The sequence below is a fragment of the Plecotus auritus genome, assembly GCF_963455305.1.
Source record: "Plecotus auritus genome assembly, chromosome: 11".
Lineage (NCBI taxonomy): Eukaryota > Metazoa > Chordata > Mammalia > Chiroptera > Vespertilionidae > Plecotus > Plecotus auritus.
Window position 1 is genome coordinate 26,130,800 of NC_137777.1, and position 15,439 is coordinate 26,146,238.

At 40.8% G+C, this 15,439-nt stretch overlaps 1 protein-coding gene across 1 annotated transcript in view; it reads right to left on the reverse strand.

The window, feature by feature from the left end:
- SAMD12 (sterile alpha motif domain containing 12) overlaps positions 1 to 15,439 on the reverse strand; it is a 350,465-nt gene that overhangs the window by 139,213 nt on the left and 195,813 nt on the right. The window contains exon 4 of the mRNA XM_080646980.1: positions 11,287 to 11,427. Within this exon, the coding sequence (XP_080503106.1) occupies positions 11,287 to 11,427 (141 nt within the window). The remainder of the gene's footprint in view (positions 1 to 11,286; positions 11,428 to 15,439) is intronic.

Genomic DNA, 15,439 nt, shown 5'->3' on the forward strand with positions numbered 1-15,439 from the left:
AATATAACAGTCAAGAAGCAAGGGTCCACCTCAAGCCCCACTTCAAACAAAACACCTGATGGATAGACCTTGAGAACATTGTGCTAAGTGAAATAAGTCAGTCAGAAAAAGCTACATAAGAACTATATGATTTCACTCATATGTGGGATATAAAACAAACTCGTGAACACAAACAGCAGTGTGGTGATTGCCAGAGAGAAGCGGGTAGGGGGAGAAAGGGGTCCTAATATGAGGTGACAGGAGAAGATTTGACTTTGGGTGGTGGGCACATGATGCAATATACAGATCTTGTAACATAGAAACCCAACCCCGAAACCTAAATGTTCATGTTGACCAACGTCACCCCAATCAACTTAATAGATAAATACTTAAAAAACCCAATTAAACAAAACACCTGAATGAACTGGCCATAATGAACTCTCAGAATGAAAATGAAATAGGAGTGGATACTAGCGAGGGTGCACGTGGCACAGTGCTAACTGCTGCTGATAAACTGACATGTGAGCTTAATAATACCCACAAAGACGTCTGTATGTAGGCTTCTAAATATAAAGCACAGACTACAGAAATTTAGAAAGTTAGAAATATCCCTGGTCACAGAACTTGCACGACAGAGTGTGAAGATTTTTGAAATGTGTTGAGAGAAAGCTCAAAGGTAGCAGTCTGAGGAAATGCTATCTTGGATGCAACAGGGAAGAAACATTTGGTTGGCAGATCATAATCAAATAACACTGAATGAAGAAATGGTAATGAAAGCTTCAACTGCAGAAGAATAATATAAACTAAATCCTATAAAATTATTGATCTAACGTCCTCATCTACCATGAGCTCCTGCACAATTAAATGGGTTTTGGAGAAAAGATTCACTTTATGTCACCTGCAAATGTCTCTCACAAGAACACTTAAGAACTGAAAATATTAGGCAAAGCAAGTCCAGGCAAGTGGGTAGCTTATATTTTTAAGGGCTCTTGCCAAAGGTGTGTGTTATATTTAAGAGTCCTCACCATCATCTTTAATGATGGTGACACAACACAAAAAGATCATAGGGAATAAAAGAGGTTCTGGGTCATGTTGCTTATGGAGAAAGAGTATTCAAAATGATTTTGTAGCTACTCTCATTTTTTAATTACGAATTCATAAAAATTGATAGTGCATCCACTGCTTTGAAAAGATTAAGTTGAAAATGAAATAAAGTCAGTAAACAGGACAAAAAGGGCAACATTAAATTAAAATCAGGAAAAAAAAGAGGAACCATCTCAGCTAGGTACTGTGCTAGGATGTAGGAGCACAAAGAAAAATCAGGAGACAACTAAGGTTGTAGATGACCTGCAGGGAAGATGGAGAGACATTGTGTCTCTGTGCCTTTGCAGAGGCTCCTCCTTCTGCCACATGCCAGCCCTTGCCCATCTGTTCAAACTTTTATCCTTCAAGATCTAGCTCATATGTTATACCTTTGGCAAGTCTTCCTTTATCCCCCCAACTAGTGGCCCAGTGCATGAATTCATGCACATTGAAAGAAAATTAATTAGAAGAAATATTTTAACATCGCTATTCGCCCTTTCTCTATAATAGAAGTGTCAACCAAATTCACGATTGACACTGACAGATTGAAATACACACATGCGATTGGCGCCATGAGAGCTTTATATGTATTGTGCATGCACGAGTCAACTTAGCTTTTTATAGATATAGAATAAACTTGCTTAATTAGACCTGTTTTCTGATTTAGCTAAAATTTTTCCAGCCAAGTGAAGCACCCCAACTTCTCTTTAAGGTAATTGTCAGCAACACAGCAGTAAATATCAACACAAAGCAGATTATTATTATTATTTTAATATATTTTTATTGATTTCAGAGAGGAAGGGGGAGGGAGAGAGAGATAGAAACATTAATGATGAGAGAGAATCATTGATTGGCTGCCTCCTGCATGCTCCCCACTGGGGATTGAGCCCACAATCCGGGCATGTGCCCTTGACTGGAATCGAACCTGGGACGCTTTAGTCCGCAGGCCAACACTCTATCCACTGAGCCAAACCAGCTAGGGCTGAAGCAGATTATTATTGTAGATCACGCAGGGAGAACAAAGGGTAAAATATTTAACTATAGCAGTGTTTGACTATATTCTACGCAATGAGAAAACCTGAAGTCATTTTCAAGGTCCACCATTTCTTACTTCTTTTCAGTCAGGTCAAGTTTCTAAGCTTTCTAAATCTTCATTTCTGGCTAATGAAAAGAAACTAAGATTCCACCAAGTCCCCTATCTACCTACTCCAGGACTTCTGTGAGGATCAAATGAGATGAGGCATGGGAAAACGCTTCACAGACATTTGGTTAAAGTGTGAAATGTTTCCACCTGGCTATAAAGCAAGTTGTGTTCCTAGGCTGAAGAAACTGCAAGGAGACTAGTCATTAAGGAGAGGAAGCTGGGAGTTGCTACATGCCATCATTACCCGGATGGACACTTAGCATATTATCCTTTTATATATATATAGATTCCCAGGCGAGGCTATGCTCCATCTCTGTACATCTCTGCATCTTTGCAATGGCATACACATCCTATCCTCAGTGCTAGACTGGGTACTCCTTTTTATCCCTAGTATCCACTACAGAGCCTGCACTCAGTGGATGGAAAAACAAAAGGACACTGTGTAATGGCCACATTATTAGCATGAACAACGTGCTTAGTAACGCAGAACAGGGAATGACTGGTTTGGCCTGAGAGAAGGTGTAAGGTTTCTCAAAAGAGGTGCTGTCTCATCAAGGCCAGGTCCTTTTGTGAGCTGTATTCTATCATACTCATAACAACTATGTGAAATAGAGCCTCTCCCCATTTTACAATCGAGGAATCTTAATCGCTGATAAGTGACTTGGCCAAAGTTAATACATCTATAAAATGTCCAGAATGGCTTTCTATGGAATGCTAACGAGTTTGGATTTTATTCTGTAGGCAATTGGGAGATATCAAATGGTTTAAGGAGGAAAATAATGCGATCAGAAATATATTTAAATTAACTCTGGCAATATAAGTAGAAAGTTAATTAAAGGAGAATGAATGGGTCAGGGCAGAGACTAGAGGTCAAATAATAATTAGTAGGTTATTCTATGGATTATGAAGGAGCTAATGAGGAATGAATTAATACAGTGGCAAGGGTGATGATGAATCAAGAAAAGATTGGAAACCCATTTTACAAGAAGAATTCAGAGGATTTAGTCACTGCTTACTCTAGCTGGTGAAGGGAAATGAGTAATCACCAGTGACTCTGAGCTTCTATATTAGGTAATGTGCCTCCTGCACGCCCCCCATTATTAACCTCGAGAAGAAATATAGGGGAAGAAAGGCCAGGGAGATAGAAAAACAATGGGGTTAATGTTGGGTATTTTTAAGATGGCAGTAAAATATTTAGGGGAGATTTAAATGAGGCATTGAAGTTTCAGAGAAGTCTAAGATGTATTTAAGAGTCACTATGAAGTAGGGGATGATTAAAACAATGGGAGTAGATGGGATTCCCCAGAGAACATGAAAAAATGAGAAGAGTTAAGAGGACCCATTGACAGGGAACATTGAGGTTTGGGGAGTGGCAGGGAAAGGCAGACTGCCACCAACTTCAGAAGGAGACATTAGAAAGAGAAGAGGGGAACCAAGAGGGTCATTACCATACCCATGAAAACAGATGATTACCAAGGAGGAACAGTTCAACATAACCCAACGATAAGACAGAAGAGCTGAACATGACAAGAACTGAGATGTGAACACCAGATTTGTCACACCAGTAGCACAACTAAGTAAAATACAAGAAGAAACTGGGAAATGCAAGTGGTATAATTTGAGAGACACTAGAAAAGGCCATCAGGCATACTTCCATATGCATAGAAGGGAATCCGATTGGCTCATGCTTTCTTCCCTAGGAGCTGGAACTATTATGAGATTTTCTTCCTCAGAAGAGAGACAACAGCAGTATTTCTCAATGGCATTTGAGGAAAGCCATATCCTATTACCTGTACAAACATGCTAAGAAAACTTTAATCAAATTAATAAATAAACTACACATGTCTGACCTGAACTTATTTTGAGACAATGGACTAGAAACTCTCAGGAATACAGGGGCTTTAATACACATGTATTAAAGTTTGTAGTGATGCCTCCAAGAAGTGGGAGGTGGGCCTTCTATAAAGGTACAGTAATTTTCCGAAAACTTCCAATACAAACTTTAATACATATGTATTAAAGCCACTCTCTAATACTGTTAATCTACTTTTCTCATTCTAAGAATACTGGCCTGGCAGGGTATTTTTTTTTGTTTTTTTTGTTTTGTGTGTGTGTGTGTGTGTGTGTTTTTAAGCTAAACATATATGTATGATACAACCTAGCAATCTCACCTCTACGTATTTACCCAATGAAGTAAAAACTGATTTTATATAAAACCTGTACGTGAATACTTATAGCAGCTTTATTAGTACTTGCCCAAACTGGATCCAACCCGCATGTCTCTCAACAAGGAAATGGATACACAAGTTGTGGTATATCCATCCAATAGGATACTAAGCAAGGAAAACAAATGAACCAGTGGTATACACCACAATATTGATACATCTCAATGCACTGTCCTAAGTGAAAGAAGCCAGACTCTATGATTCTACTCACGTAACATTCTAAAAAGGGAAAAGCTAAAGGGCCAGAAAAACATACCAGTGGTTGCCAGAGGCTGGGAGTAAGGAGAGGGGTTGACAACAAAGGGGTACCAAGGAAAGTATTTTTTGAAGTATGGAACTTTTATATCTTGACTGTGATAGTGGTTCTGCAACTATATGCATTTGTCAAAACTTGCGGAAGTGGGTACTAAAAATGAAAATTTTACTATATGTAAATTATACTTGAAAATAGAGCCAGGACAGTGTGCTTAGTGGTTAAGTGCCGACCCAGGAACCAAGAGATTGCTGGTTCGATTGCCAGTCAGTGCACATGCCTGGGTGGTGGGATTAATCCCCAGGAGGGGCCTTGCAGGAGGCCACTGATCGATGATGCTCCTCTCTCATTGACATTTCTATCTCTCTATCCCTCTCCCTTCCTCTCTATCTCTAAAAAATGTATTTAAAAACAAACAAACAAAAACAGTGAGGAGAAGAATACTCGTCTGGGAATTAGGAGACCTTGGATCTAGTCTCAGTTATGCCACTAACTAGCTGTGTAACCATGGATTATCCTCTAGTCCTCTTTGGGTCTTGGTGACCAAAGCTGCAAAACAAGATTGGAAAATTTCTCAAAGAGTCTATTGCAGCCGTGGGCAAACTACGGCCCACGGGCCGGATCCGGCCTGTTCGGCTGTTCTATCCGGCCCGCGGAGCAGAAAGACTGGAGGGTTCTCTTGCTCTCCCCTCCGCTCCTTTACTTTGAATTTTTTTTAAAAAATATATTTTATTGATTTTTTACAGAGAGGAAGAGAGAGGGATAGAGAGTTAGAAACATCGATGAGAGAGAGTCATCGATCAGCTGCCTCCTGCACGCCCCCTACTGGGGATGTGCCCACAACCCAGGTACATGCCCTTGACTGGAATCGAACCTGGGACCCTTCAGTCTGCAGGCCGACGCTCTATCCACTGAGCCAAACCGGTTAGGGCAACTTTACTTTGAATTTATATTAGTTCACACAAACACTCCATTCATGCTTTTGTTCCGGCCCTCCGGTCCAGTTTAAGAACCCATTGTGGCCCTCGAGTCAAAAAGTTTGCCCACCCCTGGATTGCCATGTTTTATAAAGACTTTCTTCTTTAAGCTAGGTGGTAGACCAGATGGCCTATTTCAATTCAAACCAACTACCTCAGTTGCTGAGTTATCATTGCGGGGGTGACTGGACTAAAATACCCAATCTGTGCACATGGTTCTGGAAGTCTTCTTGGATTGGAAAGTGGTATTTCTAATTTGTGTTGCTTTAAAAGATAGAGCTTTGGGAAAGTCCATCTGGTCATGCAATTCGCAATTAAAATTTGACACATATATTTGGACAATGTGGAAAACGTCTTTTGGGAAACACTAATGTTTAATGAGTTATAACTGGCCTCAGTAAACAATCATGCTCTTCTATTTTTTCATTTTGTAGGCACTAATTAAAAAGGCATTTGAAGATGGATGTTTTTACTACCTTCATCTGCTTTATCCTCCAGTGGGAACACTGCTTTCTACTGCATGAATTTACTGAAGGCTCATAATTGCTGTTACATTTTTACACTATCCATGAATTTATAGACAAGGCAGACATTGAAAAGGAGCCAGGAGTGGCTCTATCCGGGGTTGAAGAAAGCATTTATAGCTTAAAAGGGAAGATACTAAGTATAAAAAAAATAATAATCTTGATGAAAATAAGATCAAACCTTGTAAAGTGGAGGCCCACAAACCATGACTAGCAATTATGCTTGTAAATAATGTTTTATTGGGACACTGTTATGAACAATTCATTTAGGATTGCCTGTGGTTATTTTCTCACAGTGTGACCCTCAAAAACTAAAGTACTTACTGGCCTTTTACACAGAAAAGGTGCCAACACACTTTCATAGAACATGCCCTAAACTATGCTATATGCCTTCTGCATACCATCTCACTTAATCAGCTTAGCATCACCATGAAATAGGAATTATTCTTCCCACTTGACAGATCAGAGGTGGTGAAGTCTAATGGATAAAGATTTGATGTGGAGTCAGACAGACCTGCACCATGCTTTTTACTAGTTGTCTGACTTTAGATTTATTACTTAAATTCTCCGACCTCAGTTTCTCCGTGTGTAAATTGGGGCCAACACCACTACTGAGTATGGTAGGGCCAATGTCAGGAGTAGCTGTGACAATTAGTGCAATGCTTTGTCTATCATAAGCATCTAACACTCATTTGCTATATGAGAAAAACTTTCAGTATCCCTGGGGTGTTTTCTTCTTAGAGATATTGTCCATTAATAAAACACTAATGATGCCCATCATATGGTTGGTTATGGATTAATTTGAAGGATCCCAAAATAGTCTGCACCACTGCTCTGTGTTACATAAGGCACCTTTTCCTCGGTCTCTCATGAATCAAGCCAAAGGAAAAGATAATAATGATGTTTCCAGCTCTGTGCTGCATTTCCCAAGAGAAAATTGAAGGTGCCCTAACAGGGTGAACTTTCCTACAAACAAGCCCACCAGATCGACATCCCCACGGCGCCACTGATGGGACACAGAAGACCAAAGGGCTGCCCAGAAGGAGGAACTGCTTCAAAGATAACATTACAGTAGGGCCAAACATTGTTTACGTTGCTTGCAAATGTCAGGTAGTTACAGGGCCACAGTGAATAAAGGCAGGGAAATCAGAGGCCAGAATTTCAGCGGAAAGGCAGCTCTGACTTTAGATGATGAGCTGGTTCAGGAATTTTAGTCAGGATGCATTAATAGTGCCTGTAAACAGATATATTCACCATGCATCCACCATACACATGGTTAAAATGCCTTATAGTTCTTGTCTTTTGGTCAGCATCCAGGAGGAGCAGAGCAGGTAAAAGGAGGACACAGCCTTCATCTTCCTTGAACTCAGGTAACTCCCATTGGCTGGGACCAGTCCATTTCTGGCCATCTTGGTCCTATTACTGTCCTGGGGCTCCTGGCCAACTGGATGAAAATGACTGGTATAGAATTAAAAGCTTGAGGCAAGTTTTAAAACAGCAATCAAAAGTTGGAAAAGTAGGCTTAATTATCTATTATTTCATTTCCTCTAGAAACATGGTAAAATGAGCTTTCAGATGAGTGCATCTAATTTGGAGGTCTGATTATAAATGGATACAATTAATTTGATGTGTGTGTGTGTGTGTGTGTGTGTGTGTGTGTGTGTTTAATTTCTACATTCAAAATAATGATGTTTCCTTGAGAGAAAATATTTAGAGTCTATTCATTCATTTCATTATGGAGTTGATCTCCAAATTTGTGGCAGGTTCTTTTGAATGCCTCCAGTGGTGGCCAGACTTCCTTCTCCCTTTGAGGATGGGATTCCTCTTTGGAAATGGCAGCCAACTATTTAGCTCCAGATCTTGTAAATAAAGTGGGTAATTAAGCATGGTGAAACATGGTGGGTCAAAAATAAAACTTGGAGAAAAGCAAATAATCCAATTTAAAAATAAGCAAAGAATCTGAATAGATGTTTTTCCAAAGAACATATACAAATGGTCAACGAGCACATGAAAATGTGCTCAACATCATTTAGCCATCAGGGAAATGCAAATCAAAACCACAATGAGATACCACTTCACACACATCAGAATGGTTATAATAAAAAAGACAATAACAAATGTTGGCAAGGATGTAGAGAAATTGGAACCCTCATACATTGCTTATGAAAACGTAAAATGATACAGCTGCTTTGGAAAACAGTCTGGCAGCTCCTTAAATGGTTACATATGGAGTTATCATATGACTCAACAATTCTACTCCTAGGAATATACCCAAGAGAAATGAAAACAGGTCCACACAAAACTTGAGCACAAATGTTGAAAATAGAATTTTTGATAATAGCCAAGATTTAGAAGCAAAACAAATGTCCATCAATTAATGTATGGATAAATGTTACGTTCTTGCAATGGAACATTATTTGGGAATAAAAAGAGATAAAATATTGGCACTTGCTTACAACATGGGTGAACTTGAAAAACATTATCCTAAGTGAAAGTAGCCAATCACCAATGCCCACATATTGAATAATTCCATTAAAAAATGTACAGAATAGGCAAATAGACAGAAAGTAGATTAGAGGTAGTCAAGGTTTGGAGGTTGGGGGGCGGGGTGTTGGGAGGACATGGAGAGTGACTTTTAATGGGTAATTTTTTTCTTTTTCTTAAAATGAGGTAACATTGATTTGTAACATTATATATGTTTCAGGTATACAACATTATAATCAAATATCTGTATATTCTATATTGTGTTCACCACCAAGAGTCCAGTTTCCATACTTCTATAGCAAACTAGACCCAAAATATCTTAAGGAACCCCAGCTGTCTTTAGAACTTCCATTATCAGTCAACAAAACAAAATAAAACAAAATAAATTTTTTGTTTTATGTTTTTTTAAAAAAAACATCTTTTCAATAAGGCTATGGATTTTCTAAAGGCTGCCTAACATAAAATGAGTTTGAACATTAACATGTAAAGGACAAGCAATAAAAACAGTATTATGAGTGCAGACAAAATATCCAAGAGCTGGAGAATGTGACCTCTTCTAAGGGGAATAGAAGGCAAGGATTCAAAATGCACAGCTTTTGAAAGTGAAAGAAAATGACAACAACTGAATTGAAAAGGCTGAACTTAGCATTACCTTCCCAGAACACAAACATATATTTAGCTTAATAGACTTGAGTACTATCTCAGGAAAAAATCTTATATATTATGCATCTAGGGCGATGAAAGCTGTAGAAAATGATTTTGCAAAGCAAACACACTGCAGGCTGACAGTAGCAGAGATAAAAAAAAACAAGTCCAAGGCACACGCAATAAATTTAGGTCTCATTTCTTACATATCATCACAGGAGGAAAATAAAAGAGCAGAGGAAACCTCAGACACCAAATAGAACCTGGCAGAACGACGCATGCGATTAAAGCTTAAAAAAATGCATGTGTTTTTTTCTGATTATAAGTGTAATATGGATTTATACTAGAAAATTTGAAAAATATAGAAAAATATAAAGAAAAAATTAAAATTACCCACAATCTCACCACCCAGAGAGAACCATTATCAAAATATTGGCATGTTCATTTGCATTCCTTTTTCTATGTACATATAACAATATAATTAATAAAATTGGGCTCTTATTTAAAGAAGATTTTAATCCCCCCACTTCCTATTACTTCTTTGAATACACTCTCATGTTATATATTCTTTGAAGATATAATGTGAATGATCCATTATACTGGATCTTATGAATTTAAACAGAATTATTTGATCCTTTCCATATTACTGGACCTCTAGGTGGTTTATAATTTTTCAGTTTCATAGATAGCACTGCATTGGACTTTCTTGTGATGAATCTCTATTTACTTTTTAGGAGAAACTTAAATGTATATCAATGTGTCAAATTCAAATTTAAATTTAAATCACTCAATGTATCCACACCTATACATTTACCAGCGAAAGTCTCTGGAGACAAGTACAAATAATGCATAACAAATAAACAATACTATTTTCATACCACTCAAAGTCTATCTTTATCCTTCTGGGCAGTCATCTTTCAGGCAGCACATTAGTTCCTCTAGGCAAATGGTCTATATCACTGGGCTAATCTAAGTGCAATAACATGAAACTTGGCTGACCCAGATTTCTCCAATATCAGTATGCATGCAATTACAATATTCTAAAGATTGAAAAATACCCAAGACTCTCAAAAATGCATACCTTATTATCCTTTCATTTAAAACAATATACAATGGGCATTAAAATGAAATAAAGGGTTATAGCCAATGGAGGTAGATAGCAACCAACTCTTATCTAGACATATAAGTTCCATACAGTGTCACTTAAGGTTTTCTTCACATTCCAGCTTTATGCTGTCACTTCCAGTTATAGAACTCTTAAGTGCTCTCAACATATTGAAGTTATTAATGGATCTTGTTTAGAAATATATGGTCTTAACACTTTTAATTTAATTCCAGTTTTAAATTCCTTATATCCTATTTTTTTAAATGGTTCTATTTTCAAGATTCTAAATAGGGTTCTCACAAACACTAAAGTGTGTGTGTGTGTGTGTGTGTGTGTGTGTATACATATAGACACATACCTGTAAAATGTTTTTCTCCCATTAGTCAGTGAAAGGCAAAGTAAAACAAAACACAACAAAAATTCCACTTACATCACTGGTCATACGAACTATGAAATCATTCAAATTCCAAGGTTCTCTCAGACTACGATAGTCTGGGCTGCCCTGTAAGTTGTGTGGACTGTGTACACGGTACAACTCCAGGGGGTGCAACCGTACCCTGATCTCTGTGATGGGTACTCTCTAGGGTGGTGCGATGCACAACCTACATAGTTGTATGCGATGACCTTGAAATTAACTAAGGCAATACTGTTCACCCATCCATTACTTACTTGTGCATTCTTCCCTCCTAGTGAACTATGAAAAAGACAAGTTTGAGGTGGGAAGTGGCCTTTAAATCTATATACTTTTTTAAATAAAGAAAATGCTACAGAAACAAAACAGAAACAAAAACAATGACAGTTCCTCCGTGGCTCTTCTGTATCCCTCCTGTCTCCCCTTCCATCCACCCACTAGGAAGAGTGGGGTACCTTGTGTGAGTAACTGTAGGTTTCTGACTTCTTCCCGCACCTTCAGCTGGAGCACCTGTTGCAAGATGTGCTGCCGGAGGTTTTCCTGGGCAATCCCCATTCGCTCAAGCTTTTTGTCAGTAAGTCTCAGCAAAGCTCGCCCTGCAGGGATTCAGGAAATACAAGGAGAAGCACATAATCAAGGGTTGGAGAAGGATTTCCATCTTAGCCTTGGCTAATTCTTCATACCAGAAGTTTCCATCTAAACACAGACTCTTCAGAATACAGGATCCCCCATGATTCTGGTGACAGGAATGGATAATCTGGATGAAAAAAAATCCACACATTTAAAAAAAAAAAAGCCACATTAAAAAAACCCCATATTTTTATTAATTTCAGAGAGGAAGAGAGAGGGAGAGATAGATAGAAACATCAAAGATGAGAGAGAATCACCAATCGGCCACCTCCTGCATGCCCCACACTGGGGATCGATCAAGCCTGCAACCTGACCAAGAATCGAACCATGACCTCCTGGTTCATAGGTCAATGCTCAACCACTGAGCCATGCTGGCTGGGCCAGAAGCCCAATTTTTATCTAATATTGGCAATCCCCAACTGACCCACACATTGAGTGAAATGGAACAGCAACATTTTAACCTGGGTATTTGGGTCACAGATTGCAGGTTTCCATAGAAACAGTGCTGTTTGCTGGATGATGGGTTCTGAGGCTGGCCCACAGGAGCCCATGTTACTGCCAACTCAGCTGAAGACCTGGATGCTGTAACTGTGGTTAGAGAGAAACTCCAAGACGTTTAATGCAGGTTACAATAACGTTTCTGTGAAATATGTATTTAGAGTTCCAGTTTTAATCTGCAGCATGAGCTCCCTTGCTGCACCCCTGGTGCTGGGCCAGGTTCCACGTCCAGCTAAGGCTTCCTCCCAATCATTGGCCTAAAGGATGAGGGTGAGAGGGGGAGGGGGAGTGAGAGCTTCCACAGACTGCAAAATAAGGAGCCTCAGGGTGTGCATGCCTGAGTGTGTAGACACCCTGGACGCTAGGTAGCCCAGCATGGCTTCCTTTCAGCTTCTTTCTTTCCCTGGAAGGTCAGCGTGCTTCTGCTGTTACTGTGGTCTTCATCAAATCCTCAAATTCTCTCCTCTCTGTGCTTGCCTTGAAATAAGCATAGGTCTATTGTGAGAGCTGAGAGAAAGAAAATCAGAGAATGACTATTGCTAAAGGCCCACAGTACCACCCTGTGCGCTTGCCCCCTACACCCTCAGTCATCACACTGCAGATTTTTCCTCGATTGATGAAGAGGCAACTATGTGGAATCAATGGCAAGTCTTTGGGGATCACAACATATACATTCAGAAGAAAAATGGTCTACCTCTTCAAAAAGGAAACAAAATAGCCAGAAGGTGGGGTTAATGGGCACACCGAGAATCTTATGGACAAAATCTAATTCACTATTTTCTATGGATGGTTTCTATAGTGCCACCCAGGTCTGTGATTCTGAAAAATCTCTCTCTATATAAAAAGCCAGCTACTGTAACGGCCATAATGACCGTAACAACTGGTCGCTATGACGCCCATTGTGGCCAGTGAACCAGCCCAATCAGGGAGTGGGGCTGCAAGGTTGGCTGGCCTGTCCTTGATCAGACTCTCGCACCCCGATCAAGAACAGGGCCAGCCAAATATCCCCTCCCTTCTCCCCCCCGCCGCCAGCCACGCCCCCAATCAGCCAGCCACACCACAATAGGCCCGCAGCCCCTTCCCCCAACCGGCCCGCCCCTGATTGCACCCCCCCAGCCCAATAGCAGGCGGGGCTGGGTGGTCAACCTTTTGCAGCCCCTCCCCCCAGCTGCCCCACCCCTGATCACACCCCTTACCCCAACAGGGGGCGTGGCTGGCCAGCCAACCTCCTGCAGCCCCTCTCCCCAGCCAGCCACACCCCGATGGGCCCCCACCACCCTGATAGGCCCGCAGCCCCTACTCCAGGCCAGCCCCACCCCAGACTGGCCTCCCCACCCTGATTAGGGGCAGGGCCAGCTGACCAACCACCCATGGCCTCTCCACCAGGCCATTGGCCCCCGATTGGCACCCCCCACCCACCCCATTCAGGGGTGGGGCTGGCCAGCCAACCTCCCATAACCCCTCCCCATGGCCGGCCCTGCCCCCAATTGGACCCCCAACCCCAATTGGGGGCGAGGCCCACGGGCCAATTGCCCACGGCCCCATCCCCCATCTGGCCTGGCCCTGATCAGGGACCCTCATCGGCCCTGATCAGGGCAGGCCAGCCAGCCAACCTTCCACCATCTCCTCCTCCTGACAGGCCCAGCCCCGATCCGCCCTGATTGGGGCTGGGCCAGCCGGACCCCACCCGTGCAAGAATTCATGCACTGGGCCTCTAGTCCTTACAATAATTAGATCACTTCCAGGAGCCAATGTCCCATCAGTCTCCTAGCCCACCCCCACTGTTGACCATACACTAAGAGTAACCCAATTAAGTGTGGTGCTGCTTTAAATCAGGAGTGATAGGTAGTCAATCGCATCCTTTTTTTTTTCTCCAATTCATATTGTCACTTTTTGTTGCTTATCATAAAAATCCAACTGTTAATTCAACAAACATTTATTGAGCATTTACTATGTCCCAGGTTAACTCGGTGTGCTCTGCTGTCAGCTGCCTACACAGGAAGAAATGCGGGAGAGAAAAGTCAACTCAATCTCAAAAGAGCAGCACCAACTAAATTTCCTGAGACCCTAAACCACTATGCAGGTTATGTAGGCTGCAGGGCCATTCATAGATGCCTAGGTTCCTGGAGTTGAAAGAAGTTTCAAGTCCTTCCCATGGATTGGATTCTTGGCCTTTTACTTCTTTTTCAAATCAAAATAGGAAGTGATGGTGCCTTGGACACAGGTGGAAGTGAAGAAGTAAAAAGAAGTAGAATTCTGGGTATATTTTGAATGATGGGATACTTAGAGGTGGGGTATGAAGGAAAAACAGACATCAGAAATGACTCAGGCTGTCCATCTGAGCCCCCAGTGGCAAGGAACACCATTTCAGCACAGGACATTGAGTCACTGCTCCAAGAGAGGATGTGTGGGAGGGAGGAAATCCCATTAGTGTTTCTGCTATTTTTTTCTTTTGAGAGCACTTCGGATCTGGAGAAATGATGAAAAGGATAGAATTAAACAAAGGAGGACAATTAGAATATTCTTCTCTCTTCCCCACAGTGTTTTTTTCCCCTAATATTTGTTTGTTTTTATTTACTTATTTATTTTAAAATATTTTTTTATTGTTTAAAGTATTACATATATTAGTACATATATCTCCTTTTTTCCCCCCCCATTGACCTTCCCCCAGACTCCCTACCCCCTGTCACATGCCCTCATCCCACCCCCGAGTGTCTTGTGTCCATTGGTGTGCTTATATGCATGCATACAAGTCCTTTGGTTGATCTATTTCCCTCCTTCCCCAACACTCCCCAGCCTTCCCGCTGTAATAGAACAGTCTGTTCGGTGCTTTACTGCCTCTGTATCTATCTTTTTATTCATCAGGTTATAATGTTCTTTATTTTCCATAAATGAGTGAGATCATATGGTATTTTTCTTTCATTGCCTGGCTTATTTCACTTAACATAATGCTCTCCAGGTCCATCCATGCTGCTACAAATGGTAAGAATTCCTTCTTTTTTATATCAGCATAGTATTCCATTGTGTAGATGTACCATAGTTTTCTAATCCACTCTTCTGCTGATGGGCACTTAGGCTGTTTCCAAATCTTAGCTATGGTGAATTGTGCTGCTATGAACATAGGGGTGCATATATCCTTTCTGATTGGTGTTTATAGTTTCTCGGGATATATTCCCAGAAGTGGGATCACGGGGTCAAATGGGAGCTCCATTTTTAGTTTTTTAGGAAACTCCATCCTGTTCTCCACAGTGGCTGTACCAGTCTGCATTCCCACCAGCAGTGCACGAGGGTTCCTTTTTCTCCGCATCCTCGCCAGCACTTGTCGTTTGTTGATTTGTTGATGGTTGCCATTCTGACAGGTGTGAGATGGTACTGCATTGTCATTTTGATTTGTATCTCTTGGATAATTAGTGACTTTGAGCATGTTTTCATATGTCTCTTGACCTTCCTTCTGTCTTCTTTCAAAAAGATTCTATTTAG